This window comes from Jaculus jaculus, chromosome 12, assembly GCF_020740685.1.
Source record: "Jaculus jaculus isolate mJacJac1 chromosome 12, mJacJac1.mat.Y.cur, whole genome shotgun sequence".
NCBI lineage: Eukaryota > Metazoa > Chordata > Mammalia > Rodentia > Dipodidae > Jaculus > Jaculus jaculus.
In genome coordinates, this window is record NC_059113.1 from 5,858,885 (window position 1) to 5,872,679 (window position 13,795).

At 52.7% G+C, this 13,795-nt stretch overlaps 3 protein-coding genes across 3 annotated transcripts; all 3 read right to left on the reverse strand.

The window, feature by feature from the left end:
• Window positions 1-1,560: 1,560 nt before the first annotated feature.
• Spem3 (SPEM family member 3) lies at window positions 1,561-5,595 on the reverse strand. Its single transcript, XM_045131289.1, has 5 exons — window positions 5,458-5,595; window positions 5,160-5,217; window positions 4,221-4,981; window positions 1,789-2,030; window positions 1,561-1,609 (listed from the first exon to the last, which is right to left on the reverse strand). The coding sequence occupies exons 1-5, from the start codon at window positions 5,593-5,595 to the stop codon at window positions 1,561-1,563; spliced, it is 1,248 nt and encodes a 415-aa protein (XP_044987224.1).
• A 755-nt stretch (window positions 5,596-6,350) lies between these two features.
• Window positions 6,351-8,082, reverse strand: Spem2 (SPEM family member 2). Its single transcript, XM_004669169.2, has 3 exons — window positions 7,945-8,082; window positions 7,763-7,820; window positions 6,351-7,603 (listed from the first exon to the last, which is right to left on the reverse strand). Exons 1-3 carry the CDS (start codon window positions 8,080-8,082, stop codon window positions 6,351-6,353), a joined length of 1,449 nt encoding a protein of 482 aa, XP_004669226.2.
• Window positions 8,083-11,785: 3,703 nt separating this feature from the next.
• Window positions 11,786-13,378, reverse strand: Spem1 (spermatid maturation 1). Its single transcript, XM_004669236.2, has 3 exons — window positions 12,814-13,378; window positions 12,652-12,709; window positions 11,786-12,516 (listed from the first exon to the last, which is right to left on the reverse strand). Exons 1-3 carry the CDS (start codon window positions 12,955-12,957, stop codon window positions 11,786-11,788), a joined length of 933 nt encoding a protein of 310 aa, XP_004669293.2. The 5' UTR covers window positions 12,958-13,378.
• Between the last annotated feature and the right edge of the window lie 417 nt (window positions 13,379-13,795).

The window sequence follows — 13,795 nt, forward strand, 5'->3', positions numbered from 1 at the left end:
TATTTCTCTATATTTGCCTCTTTCTCTCTCTGTTGCTCTCAAATAAATAAATAAAAATAAACAAAAAATTAGAAAAAAAGCAAAACAAAGTGCCCCAAGTTCTATAGGAGCATTGAAGATGTTAGGGATGGCTGTCAGGAGGAACAAAAGTTCTTTAAACTGTAAAGCATTATTCTCGAATAAAATTTGTGTGTGTGTGTGTGTGTGTGTGTGTGTGTGTGTACGCACGTGTGCTTCCATGCATATGAGCACTCCAGGGTCTCTTCCCACTGCAAATGAATGCCTGTCTGGCTTTCTGTAGGTGGCTGGGGAATTGAACCTAGGTTGGCAAGCTTTGCAAGCAAGCATCTTTAATCACTGAACCATCTCCCCTCCCACCTCCTTTTTTGAGCTAGAGTGACACATAACCCAGGTTGGCTTTGAACTTCTCATGTAGCTAGGATAATGAACCGATCCTTCTGCCTCCACCTCCCAAATGCTGGGATTATGGGTGCAGTTATGCCTGGCTAGAATTTTAAGTTTTTTTTAAAATTATTTTATTTATTCCCTCATTCATTTGAGACTGATAGAAAGAATGGGCACACCAGAGCCTCTAGCCACTGCAAATGAACTCCAGGTATATGTGCCACCTTGTGCATCTGGCTTACTTGGGTACTGGGTAATCAAACCTGGGTCCTTAGGCTTCACAGGCAAGTGCCTTAACCGCTAAGACATCTCCTCCAACCCTAGAAATTTAAGTCTTTTTAAATATATGTTATTTTTTAGAGAGAGAGAAAGAATGGGCACACCAGGGCCTCTAGCCGCTGCAAACAAACTCCAGACACATCCTCCATCTTGTACATTTGGCTTATGTGGGTCCTGAGGAACTGAATGCTTTGTATGCAAGCACCTTAACCACTACTTCAGAATTTTACTTTTTTCAAAAAAATATTTTTATTTATTTATAAGCACAGAGAGAGAGATAGAGAGAATGGGCACATTAGGGTCTTCAGCCACTGCACACACACCCCAGATGCATGCACTACTCTGCATCTGCTTTATGTAGATACTGCGGAATCAACTCAGGTCATTAGGCTTTGCAGGCAAATGCCTTAGCTGCTGAGCCATCTTTCCAGCTCAAAATGGTTGTGAACATGGGAGATTTTTAACTGTATTTATTTGAGAAAGAGGGAGTGAATGGGCATGCCAGGGCCTCTAGCCACTGCAAACAAACTCCAGACATATGTGCCACCTTGTGCATCTGGCTTGTGTGGGTACTGGGGAATCGAACCGGGGTCCTTAGGCTTGGAGGGAAGCACCTTAACCACTAAGCCACCTCTCCAGTCTGAATTTTAAGTTTTTTATTTTTATTTTTCGTTTATTTGGTTTTTCAAGGTAAGATCTCCCTCTAGCCCAGGCTGACTTGGAATTCACTATGTAGTCCCAGGTTGGCCTTGAACTCACAGTGATCCTCCTCCTACCTCTGCCTCCTGAGTGCTGGGATTAAAGGTGTGTGCCACCACGCCTGGCCTGAATGTTAAGTTTTGACATTCTTTTCCAATAATCACATTTAGCTGGTGGCTACTGTATTTTCAGATATAACAGCTCTAGTGCCTGCTTGGCTGTGGAGCTGTGGAGAAGGAACAGGGACGTGATGGTTCCTATTCTCTTCAGGCCAATGGCCTGCACTGGGCGGGGCTCGGATGAATGTCTGCACACAATCACACCACACTTCTCTTGCCTCTTTATTTCTGATTTATATTGCCCCCCTGTTTGTCTGAGATCCTCATCACATTTTGATATCCCCACTCCTTGGGGGGCTCCCCTGCGTTGCTGGGTGCCTCTTGGCCAAGGCGTCTGGGACACAGAGCTTCACACTTATCCCTGCCCATTACTGAGTGTCTCTGGCGAGCATCAAAGACCACATGGCCTATCCGAGCGTCTGACCCAGGGAAATGGTGTCTCCAGTTGATTTTCGGAGGCGCGGACATCTGGCGATAGCTCTGGCAGGTTGAAGGAACAGGGTTGTACACCCAGTCTTGACTGCCTCCCTGTTGGGAGACCGACTGCAGCTCAATTAGTACAGGTACCTCTGAGAAGGCTTTCTGGTCAGTGGAGATCACGTGGGCCTTGGGAAGGCAGGGGTTTTGATTAATTGGGACAGAAGTCCAGGACACATGTTTTGCATCCTTTTTCTGAAAAGCCGTCTTATACAAAAATGACTTCATTGAGGACGGTGTTGACTTTAGGGTTTGAAGTGGGTCCAAGACTTGGGCAGAATCAGTACCTGGAACAGGACTTAGTTTCCTGTGGAGGCCAGCTTCCTGGGTATGGCATCTAGCCTTGGGGAGGTCAGAGCCGTGGGCAAGCGCTGAATCCTTCTGAGGGTCAATATCGTGATTAGCTCCTGAGCACTTGTTGAGGCGAGGGTCCTGGCTGGCCTCTGAGCTTTTGCAAATGCCAACATCTTGGGTAAGGTTCAGTCTTTTTTCAACTTCAGTGACTTGGGTGATGCCAGGACTCTTGTGGCCTTCAGAATCTTGGGTAAGATCTGCAACTTTGTAGATTCCAGAATCTTGGGTAAAATCAAGACGCTTATACTCTCTTGATTCTTGTGTGAGACCTGAGCCCTTATGGATGCAGGAGGTTTGGCTCTTGTGGGGACTAGATTCCTGGTCAAGCCCTGGGCCTTTCTTGATTTCAGAGTCTTGAGTATGACCCTGACTCCTATAGACTCCGGTAGACTCTGGATCTTGAACATTTCCTGTGTTCGTGTAACCTCCAGGATCTTGAGAAAGGCCTGACCTCTTTTGGTCAGTTGTTCTAGAAAGATGAGTTTTGTAGACTGCGGTGTTTTGGTTTAATAAAACATTCCTGTAGATTCCAGAGTTTTGCATAAACCCCACACTTTTCTGGTCAGAAGTTTGAATAAAATTGTTCTTGTGGAGGTCAGAATGTTGGGGGGTGCATGGGTTCCTAACAACACCAGCATCTTGAGTGGTACCTGAACTGCTTGAGGGGCCAGAATCTTGAGTAATATCTGGATTCTTGTGAAGGCCAGAATCGTGGGAAGGGCTCAGATTCATGTGGAGGTGAGGGTTTTCATTAAGGCCTGGGTTTTTGTGGATGTCTGGATTTTGGATAAGGCCTGGATTTTGGGTTAGGCCTGGTTTCTTGTGGATGTCTGAATTTTGGATAAGGCTTGGATTTGGGGTAAGGCCTGGATTCCTGGCAAATCTGGAATCGTTGGAAACGCATAGGATCCTCTGAAGGTCAAATTCTTGCATGAGGCCTTGACCTTCAGAGTGCTGCTGCTGGATCAAGGGTTGGGAAACGGTGGGAAACTGGGAAGAGCTAGGGAAGTATGAAGTGGGGACCGACAAAGGAGACTTGCAGGCTGGGAGAAAGGTGGGGGGAGACTGTGTGAAACTGGGGGGTTTCTGAGGGTTGGATAGAGGAAGAACAAAGGTTCTGGGGGGAACAAGTGGCAGAGAAAGAGTGCATGGTGGAGGAAAGGTAGACAGTGAGCTCTGAGCAGTGCTCGGAGAATGAAAGCAAGGCTTAAAAGGAGCAGCATCCTGGGCATAGAGCAGGATCTTGGGGTAGACCGGAATCTGTGAGTCTGCATTTTTCCTCTCAGTACTGGAAGGATGGAAGCTGCAGTGAGGGACGGTCTTGTGCTGGGAGAGCTTGTCTTTGGCATCATCTGAGATCTTCCATTCCATGTTCCTTAACCCCAGGTAGCTCAGTATTGATCCTGCAGGAGGCTTAACAATGCCCCCTCCATCTTGCTTTGATGTTTTCTCAGGTATACCAGAGTTTACCAGGCCCTGCCCCTCTTGGGGCTGAGAGAAGGCATACAAGTCTCTACCAGGATGCCTACAGTTCTGGGCCTTGTCCTTGAGGACCATGTTCTGTTTTGCCCTCCGGGCATCGTAAACCACATGGCCAGTACAGAGGCTAGGGTTAAAGGCAGCGGAAGTACTTCTAGGTGCTGGCGCACAGACATGGACAGATGCCACAGCAGGAGATATGGCTGGGGCCAAAGTTGAGGGGGGTTCTGGGACAGAGATGGGTCCCTGGGCTGGAGTGGGGGCACAGGAAAGAACTAGAGAATGGGCTGGGGTATGCGCTGAGACTGTGGATAATATCTGCTCAAGGACATCAGCCTGGGAGTGGGTCGAGGCCTGGGCTGGGGTTTGGACTGGGTCTTGGCTTTGGGGACGGGAGGCGTTGTGTACCGGGTCCTGGGCTGGGGTGTGAGCAGAGGTCTGCTCAGGGGTGTGGGCTGAACCCCTGGCTGGGGTGGGAGCTAGGCTCTGGACTGGGAGAGGGGCTGGGGCGAAGGCTGCAATCTGGACTATAGTAGGGGCTGGGCTTTGGTCCTGGGCTTGCTCCAAGGCCTGGGCTGAGAGGCGGGCTTGGCTCGGAGGTGGGGCCTGGGCTGGGGCACAGGGTAGGCTGGGGGCTGGGATAGGTGGTGAGGCATGAGCTGCACTGTGAACTTCACTAGGGGGGCGGATGAGGGCTGGGGCCTCGGCTGAGGCGTGCTCAAGATCCTGTGCCTGGAAGTGAGTGCCCTCTGAGGCACGCGTCTGTGACTGGGTGAGGCTCTGCTCACAGATGTGGGCTGAGGCGTGGGCTGGGTTGTAGTCTGGGGCTTTGGTCTTGCTCTCTTGGGCTAAAGCATGTGGAAGTATGTCCATCTTGTTCATCTTTGGAAACTGAGAAGAACTCTCAGGCCTGGAAAACAAGGAAGCCTGGGCTCTCGTGGATGTGACCTGAGGATCCTTCTTGGATCCCACCATCCTCTCCTTCCACAGTTCCCGTGGAGCCTCTCTGGGACCTATGGGATGTCCACATTGGGGTGGCATCCAGCAGCACCGAGAAACCTTCTCTTCATTTGTGCCTGGCATCCAGTCAAGGTGGTTAGCATGCCCAAGCAGGAGGCTGGGGTGACGATGGAAATGGGAAGAGATTCTTGAGTACAAGCTCCTGGGATCTGCGGTGCAGTGCATGCATAGTGGTCGGCTGCTTACACCACTGGGCTGCTTGTCTGCAGAGAAAGGAGGGGCAGAACAAGGACTGGGTGCCCAAGGTGCTGGGGTGCTGAGAATGGACACTGGGATAAAAGAAAGGGAACAAACATACCCCGGAGACCAGGCTGGGGGTCCACTCACCTTTGGGGAAAAAATGATGGAAAATTATCCGCAAGGAGCTCTTCAGATTCCTCCAGAGCTAAGGGAGGCGAGGGGAGGAGAGTCCAGAAGTAGGTGAATATCGAAGTCCAACGTTTGGCCTCATCCCAGCAGCCCACCCGCGTCAGCCTCTTCAGGACCAGAGCTCAGAGTGGACATGGTAGATAGGACAGGAGAATCTCAAGGCCAGCTTGGGCCACTTAGTGAGACCCTATATCTGAAAGAAAAGAAGACCAGACCCAAAGCTCCCTCTGCCCTGTTGCCCAGACCCTGCCCTGACCAGAGTCACCACGTTGATGCCCACGTTGAGCAAGATGAAGCTGCCCAGGATCAGAAGAATGGAGTCTCCTAAATCTTGGCATTTCCTGGGATTGGTGCCCAAGCATGTTTGGGCTCCATAGTGGGCTTGCTGACCCATGACCTGGGGTCCCGGGACTACCTGAAGTCCCGTAGCCCCCACATCCTCACTGGGGAAATACCTTCCTGGTGGGGGAGGGGAAAGGACTGAGTCATAAAGGAACAGGTGGTTGGGGTTCCAATGGGGGGCGGGGGAGGAGCCAGGATGGAGTTCCCAAGTAGTGAGGACTGGGAAAAGCCAGCCCGGAGGCCATTTTCCCCTGCTTCATTCTTCTCTTGGTGTGTTGATTTGCTCAGCTCAAACATTCCTCATTCATGTCATCATTCCTACAGTTTCAGTTGAGAGTCCAAAATCCCTCAGTCCTTGATCACTCTGGGAGACCAGGAAGAGTCTGGCTTTGGAGCCTCGTCTGGAATCTAGAGCCCTTAGTCTTTCTTCTTCCTGCCCTCCAGTGGGCCCCAGGCTTTGATGTGCCTGGTCTCTGACCTGTCTCTGATCCCCCCTTGGAACACGAAGCGCGGAGACTGGGTGGGTGCCCGAAAGCCCGCGCCTGCAGTCTGCGGTCACAGGACCTTCGTGTACTTACCACACGGGACCAGGAGGGACCTACTGGCAGGAGCGTGGCCCCTGAGCCAAGAGCAGCTTTGCGGCAAGGACACATTGGTTTCTCATTCTCAGGAATCTGAGGGCAAGACGCCAGGACAACAGAAGGAGAGGTGCTTCCAAACCACAGACCACCGCAAGGTTTCTTGGAGTCTGTTTTCTCTTTATTCCTCTCTCCATGCCCTGCCCCAGTGCCCGCGTTCCTGTGCTGGTCAGCTGAGTTTCCCCGTCCGGCTTCTGTGCAGAGAGGGCCTCGAGGCCGAGGCGGAAGGCGGCGGCAGGGAGCTGGCCCTTCCTTTGCTCTCCTGCACCTGCCGCTTTAGCTCCAGGCTGTCGTACACTTGGTAGCTGGCAGCGCCCCCCGGGCTCCGACTGAGCGGCACGAAGGCACTTGGAGGTGGGGTGGGATCAGCCTGGGTTTCTGGCGAGGGCTGAGGAGAGTGGAGGAGCAAGCCTGAGCTGGCAGCCGGGGCTCTTTGATATGAGGCCTCAGCCAGGGCTGTGAGGGAGGTGGAGGTGGCCAGAGGGTGCCGAGTGGACATAATGACCTCGGCCCAGTCAGCCGTCCGATGGCGTGCCTCGTGAGAATCCCGGGAGCTGTACCCCAGGGGTCCCGTGGATTGCGGTGGGGTGCGGTTGGGCTGGCTGTGAGTGTAGCCGAGGATGCTCCTCCCCTGGGACTGCGGGGAGCTGTGCTCCCGGTAACCCTGGGCCTCTGACCGGGAGTGCCTGGACACAAAGGCCACTGGAGGCTCGGGGCCCGGCCCGCCACGCCTCCTCTGCTCCGAGGCCTCGTGCAGGACGTGGCCTCCTGGAGGGCAGGGGCCGAGCCCCGCTGCGACCCAGGAGGGGTTGGGGAGCAGCCGGCGGGGAGGGAGTGGGGACGAGGCCCACTGATCAGCCTCCACATTACCCAGGGTCGGGGGCTGCGGACAGTGGGGCGCAAAGGTCTGCAGCCTTAGCTCCGACTTGGCCTCCACGCGCTTGGGCAAGCGGCGCAGCTCCGGGGACAGGTAGAGGGAGGGCAGCGGGAAGCTGGCCAGGATGCCGCCCTGGCGGCCCCACAGCCCCACGCCCGAGGCCAGAGCCACGGGTTTGCAGAGCCCGTCGCAGGCCCGCTGCGGGCACTTGGGCGGTGGCACCAACAGGTCGTCCTCCGGAGGAGAGGAGTCTCGGTCCTCCAGGTCGAAAAAGGGCGCGGGCGGCGGCAGCTCGCGGCGCTGGGGCTTCGGGCCAAGGGCGAGCGGCCGCCGGCTCCAGGGGCTCTGCTGGGGGTCCTGGCAGCCTCGTGGGCGACGCCGGCGGCGGCGGCGGCGGCACTTGCGAAGGTAGTAGCAGGAGGAAGACGAGCAGCGCGTGGGTCGGGCCATCTTCACCTGTACGGGGTCCAGAGTGCAGTGGATGTGGATGTCCTGGGCCTTGGCTGCGGCATCTTTGAGGGAACCGTCACTAGCCTGGCCTTCAACTGGGGAAAGCCAAGAGTGCAGGAGGTCAGGACAAGTTCCAGAAGAATTCAGGCTTGGGAACATTGCGGGGTGGGGAGGGGGGGCGGGGGGGGGTGTTATTCTGAAGGGCCGTTTGGCGGTGAGAGGGGCTATTACTCACTGTCCGATTCCATACTTACTTTTCTTGTTTATCCAACAGACCATTTTGTCCAAGGCATTCTGGAGCCCATGCCACATCTGAGGGTGATGGAGGGATGGGAGCGAAGGCCAGCCTCTCCCCTGCTCCACCACTCCCCAAGACCCTACCCCCCTCCTGCTTTGTCCTTTCCACCCCTACTAGTGGTCCCCGGTCATCACTGACCACAGTGGCCATGTTGACGCTGATGTTGACAAGAATGATGAGGCCCAGCAGCAGGAATAGGATGTCTTCCGCTTCCTGGGGGCTTTCTTGGTACTGAATGTGGCACCCCAGGGTGTCCTGCCACAGCTGGTTTTCCATGGTGGGGGGGTCCTAGGGCCACCTGGGCCACCCCCCCCACCACCTGGCCCGACCCACACTGTACTCCTGCCAGTACCTAGAAATACCTACTAGCTGGGGGAGTGGAGCCAGGTCATAATGAGCCACATTAGAGTCACAGTGTAAAGCTGGCAGCTCTTCTATAGCCACTCTGCTGACCCTGGGCATGGCCACCCTTGTTTTTGGCTTCCCCTTGATGGAATCTGGTCCCCTGATACGTGAGTTCCGTCTGTCCCTCTGTCTCTATGAGGCTTGCTTAACCCCACATCTGGTTGCTGATCTGAAAATACAGTAGCTAGTCTTCACAGGGTCAGATGAACCATAAAGGACTCCCTCCATCTTTGTGCTCTTTGGAGACATTATAGCACCATATGTGGCCTGTTGGTGTGTCTAACTCTGATCCACTTCGAAGCCAGCATCTAGAGTGAGGATATGTGGGTTTATACCTTCAGTCCTAATCCCTCCTCCCTATTCTGATCATTTCTCTGATGTAATTCCTAATGCACCCATCCCTGTCCGGCCCTTCCTAAAAGGGGTTTCAGCCCTAAGTGTTGGTGGCCCCTTAAGCCCCATTGGCTCCTTTGCTCCAGAGACAGGTGGACTTCGACCTTACTGAGGCCTCTGTCTCTGAGAGCCAGCAGCCTCAACTTTGGTTTCTCTTCTCCCAAGCCAACCTTTCTCCCACACCTACTCCAAATTGAAAAACCACTAGCTGCCACTTTAAGAAAATCAGCCGGCCATGGTGGCGCCTTTAGTCCTAGCACTCAGGAGGCAGAGGTAGGAGGATGGCCACCCTGAGAATACAGAGTTAATTCCAGGTCAGCTAGAGCTAGAGTGAGACCCTACCTTGAAAATAAATAAATAAATAAATAAAATCACAGCCCATGGGGCTGGAGAGATGGCACTTGCCTACGAAACCTAAGGACCAGGGTTCAGTTCCCCAGTACCCATGTAAAGTGGGTTGCACAAGGAGGAGCGTGCAGCTGGAGTTCATTTGCAGTGGCTAGAGGTAAGCACCCATTCTCTCTCTTTCTACTTGCAAATATATAAAAAAAACAAAAAGTGCCAGGCATGGTAGTACATGCCTTTAATCCCAGCAGAGGTAGAGGTAGGGGGATCACAGTGAGTTTGAGGCCAAACTGAGACTACATAATGAATTCCAGGTCAGCCTGGGCTAGAGTGAGACCCTACCTTGAAAAAAATAAATAAATAAATAAATAAAATAATTTTTTAAAAAAAAGAAAAAGAAAATCATAGCCCAGTATGGTAGCAATAGGCTTGTAATCCCAGCCTCTGAAGGCTGAGACAGTAAGTCTAGTAAACTTCAGACCAATCTGAGACAGTAAAACCACCTCAAATAAAGAAACGCACGCACGCACGCACGCACACGTACAGTGCTTGCCAAGTATGCTTGCCAAGTACTGCAAAAATAATAACAACAATAATAAAGCCAGGACTGGAGAGATAGCTCAGCAGTTAAGGCAAAGCCTAACTACCTGGGTTCAGTTCCCTAGTTATCTGTGTAAACCAGATGCACAAAGTGGCACATGTATCTGGAGTTTGCAGTGGCTAGAGGCTCTGACTTGCCCATTCTCTCCTCTCTCTGTGTCTATCTCTCTTTCATCTCTTTTTCCCTGTATCCCTCTGCTTGCAAATAAATAAAATAAAAAAGCATGAAATGCTTCACAAGCTGGGCATGGTGGTGCATGCCTTTAATCCCAGAACTTGAGAGACAGAGGTAGGAGAATCACCATGAGTTCAAGGCTACCCTGAGACTACATAGTGAATTCCAGGTCAGCCTGAACTGCAGTGAAACCCTACCTCAAAAACTGAAAAATTAATTAATTAAATGAAATAATAATAATAATGATAGGACTGGAGAGATGGTTTAGCAGTTAAGGCATTTGCCTGCAAAGCCAAAGAACTTCAGTTCAGTTCCCCAGGTAAGCCAGATGCACAAGGTGATACATGCTCGGAGCCTTTGCAGTGGCTAGAGGCCCTGGTGTGCCCATTCTCTCTCTCTCTCTCTGTTGCTCTCAAACAAATAAAAATTTTAAAAAATTTAAATTTGTTTATCTTGTTTTTATTTGAGAGAGAGGGGGTACAGAGGTAGAGAGAAAGAGAGAATGGGCATGCCAGGGCCTTCAGCCACTGCAAAGGAACTCCAGATGCATGTGTCCCCTTGTGCATCTGGCTTATGTGGTCCTAGGGAATCGAACCAGGGTCCTTTGGCTTTGCAGGCCTTTAAAAAGAACTTTATTTTTCAAAATAAATAAATTTTAGGGCTGGAGAAGATGGCTTAGTGGTTAAGGCATTTGCCTGCAAAGCCAAAGGACCCTGGTTCGATTCCCCAGGACCCACGTAAGCCAGATGCACAAGGGGGCGCACGCGTCTGGAGCTTGTTTGCAGTGGCTGGAGGCCCTGGTGCTCTCATTCTCTCTCTCCCTCTGCCTCTCTCTCTCTCTCAAACAAATAAATAAAAATAAAGTTTTAAAATTTATTTATTTTGGTTTTTCGAGGTAGGGTCTTGCTGTAGCTCAGGCTGACCTGGAATTCACTCTGTAGTCTCAGGGTGACCTTGAACTCAATGGCTATCCTCCTGCCTCTGCCTCCCGAGTGCTGGGATTAAAGGTGTGTGCCACCACGCCCGGCTTTTAAAATTTATTTTTAGATAGGGTCTTGCTATGTAGCCATGATTGGCCTGCAACTGGCTCTGTAAACCTAGCTGGTCTCTGGCCTTGAACTGCTTGTGATCTTCCTGCCTTCTCCTCAGGCATGTGTGCAATACCTTACCCAAGTTCAATGACTTTGGTTCTTTCAGCCTGAGCTTGCTCATATTGCTCCTTGTTCCCAAGGAGTGTGTGTGTGTGTGTGTGTGACATATGCACGTGCATAGGATCCCAGCAATGTAGGAGTAGGGCAAAGTCTGTCTCTCTGCTATTCAGTGATTGGAATATTCTGATAAGGTTACATGGTAAACTAAGGCAGGTGAGCTAGGCTGACTCACTGGCACTGTGAATCTACCAGCAGGAGTGGGGGAAACGGGGTAGCTTAAGGCCATGAACTTGCTGACCCTTGGTCTCTATGACAAGTACTTGGCCTGAGCCTCACTCAGCCTCTCATCGTGACATGGAAAGGAGTGAGCTCACGATGATGTTATGGTGAAGCATGTGTTGAGAATATCTTTCGTATTTCATCTCCTTATCTAAACCTGCTGAAGGAACTTCAGATTCTGCCCTGGAAACCGAGGGCCTAGGGAGTCTCCAGCCACCTCTGCCCAGCGTGTTCAACCTGGGTTCCTCAGACCTCCAAAGAGCTGGGACATTAGGGGTGGGGTCTTCTCCTCTAGTACAGGACTTCCTTGGAACCTTCTTGGAGCTAGGGACTTCTCTGGGCACTGAAGAAAACATGGCATGAGTGAGACCCTACCTTGAAAAACAAGCAAACAAAAGAAGAAAACACGGTGGTCACATAGGCAGTTGGGAGCCTCGGAACCATTAAGGACATGCAGACGGGCTCAGGCCAGGGTCTGAGAGGGCAAGAGTCAGATGAGGGTCCCTGGACTCTCTAGGTCCTGTTGCTAGTGAAACCATTCCCCTAGCAACCTGAGATTCTGGGAGCGGCCAGTGCATCACAGTCTACACCACTACAAACCACCTTCTCTCTTCTTTTTATTTCTTTCTGGTCACCTTCCCTTTAGGGGGCGATACACCCAGTCCGTCCTTGTAGTGCTGGACCCCGAGGCCAAAGGGTAACAGTGGGATAAGGCCTCCACCTCCCGAGTGAGTTCTCGAAGTCGCCGTCTTACGTCTCGGGCATCATATACTATTCGGCCTGAGGAGCGGCGCTGGGGGATTTCAGGGACGTTTGCTGGGCCCAGGAAGGTCAGGGGGGCAGGCTGGCACTGCGCTTCTTCACCCTGGGCACCTGCCCCCACCCCCACCCCATTGTTCTTGCGGCTCAAAGCCTCTGGGCTTGGAGGTGGCGGGTTCACCGTGTATACATAGGCCTCTAGGCCCAGCTCAGAGTGGACATCCGATTTGAGAGGCTTTCCCTCTACTGACGGCTGGAAATGGATGGTCTGGGGATGTGGCTCTGGGGCATCCTGCGTCCAGAGATCCCAGACCTGCTGGATGGGTTGGAAGTCATCCCAGTCTCTGGGGCCATCCCAATGGTGGGAGCAGATTGCTGGGGGCTGACGTGGGGGCTTCTCGTCCTCAGTGTCGAGGGTGCAGGCTACTGGGCGGCAGGCACGACGGGGGCGATGAGACAGAGAGGCTCGATGGCGACGGCGAGCGGGCGGGGGTGTCACGGTCATTTTCACGGGGTCCATGGTGCATCGAAGATGAACTTCGGGGTGGCTCTGCTTCTTTGCAGGCTTGGTCACCGTGCCCGGTGAGGACGATTTGGCAGCGTCTGTGCATTAGGGAGAAGCGAGGCCGGCTTGTACAGGGAGCTACGGGAAGGCGGGGCTTGGGAGCAGCGAGGAGCCAGTTTATGGTTAGGAGAGAGAGAACGTGTGGTCTCGGCCCCAACCCCGAGCCCGCTCACCTTTCTCACAAAGGATATGGAACATTCGGCGTAAGACCACACGTAGTCGGCTCCAGAGCTAGGTGTGGAAGAACATGGTGACTAACAGGAAGGTCCTTGTCACCAAGGCTGCCTCCCGGCCACCCAGCCAGCACCTTCCCACCCGCCTGGCCTCATCCTGACCAGGGTCACCATATTGATGCCAATGTTAATACAGATGACAAGGCCCAACAGCAACAGGATGGAGTTGCCCATGTCCTGGCAGTTGTTGGTGTTGGGGTAGTGGTACGAAGCCCATCCGGGCCGTGGCCGCTCAGCCATGGCCATGGTGGTCCCCAGGGCCACCAGGGCCCATAGGCCCCCAGCCCACTCTGTCCACAGAGTCCCACTAGCCTGCCTGTCTGACCTAGGGTGTCCCAAGGGTGAAGCGAGTCACAATGGTGCTGGAACTTTCCCTCATAATGTGCCAAGGTGCTACTCTCAATGTCCTGGGCCCAGCGTTGACCCTCCTGCCTGCTGGGCACAGGCCTGGCAGTGGTTAGACACTTCACTTTGCATGCCTCCCCTAAGCCGCCCGCCTGGACTAGCCCACCGACTGATCCACCGGGCATCTGCCCCTATCAGTCCCCAAACACCACCACGCTCTGGTCTCTGCGCAGTCCCAGGTCCTAATCTTTTAATTTTACTTCACAGCGTCTCATATAGCCCAGGCTGGCCACAAACTATGTAGCTAAGAATGACCTCGAACTCCTCCTGATCATTCTGCTGCCAAACTCCCAGGTTTGGGATTACAAATGCACACTTTTTTTTTTTTTTTTTTTTTGAGGTAGGGTCTCACTTTAGCCCAGGCTGACTTGGAATTCACACAGTCTCAGGCTGGCCTCGAACTCACAGTGATCCTTGTACCTCTGCTTCCTGAGTGCTAGAATTAAAAGCGTGTGCCACCATGGCTGGCTCTCTCTCTCTTTTTTTTTGAGATAGCATCTCACTGTGTAGTCAGACTGGTTTCAAATTCATGTTCCTTCTGGCTCAGTTCCTAAGTGCTATGATTACAAGCAAGTGTAGCCACTTGGCCATTTGAGTCCTGGCTATGAACCCCCAATCCCCTTACTTTGGCAACTTGACCCCAGAGCCCAGTTCTCCTTCTCAGAACTATCTCAGGAAG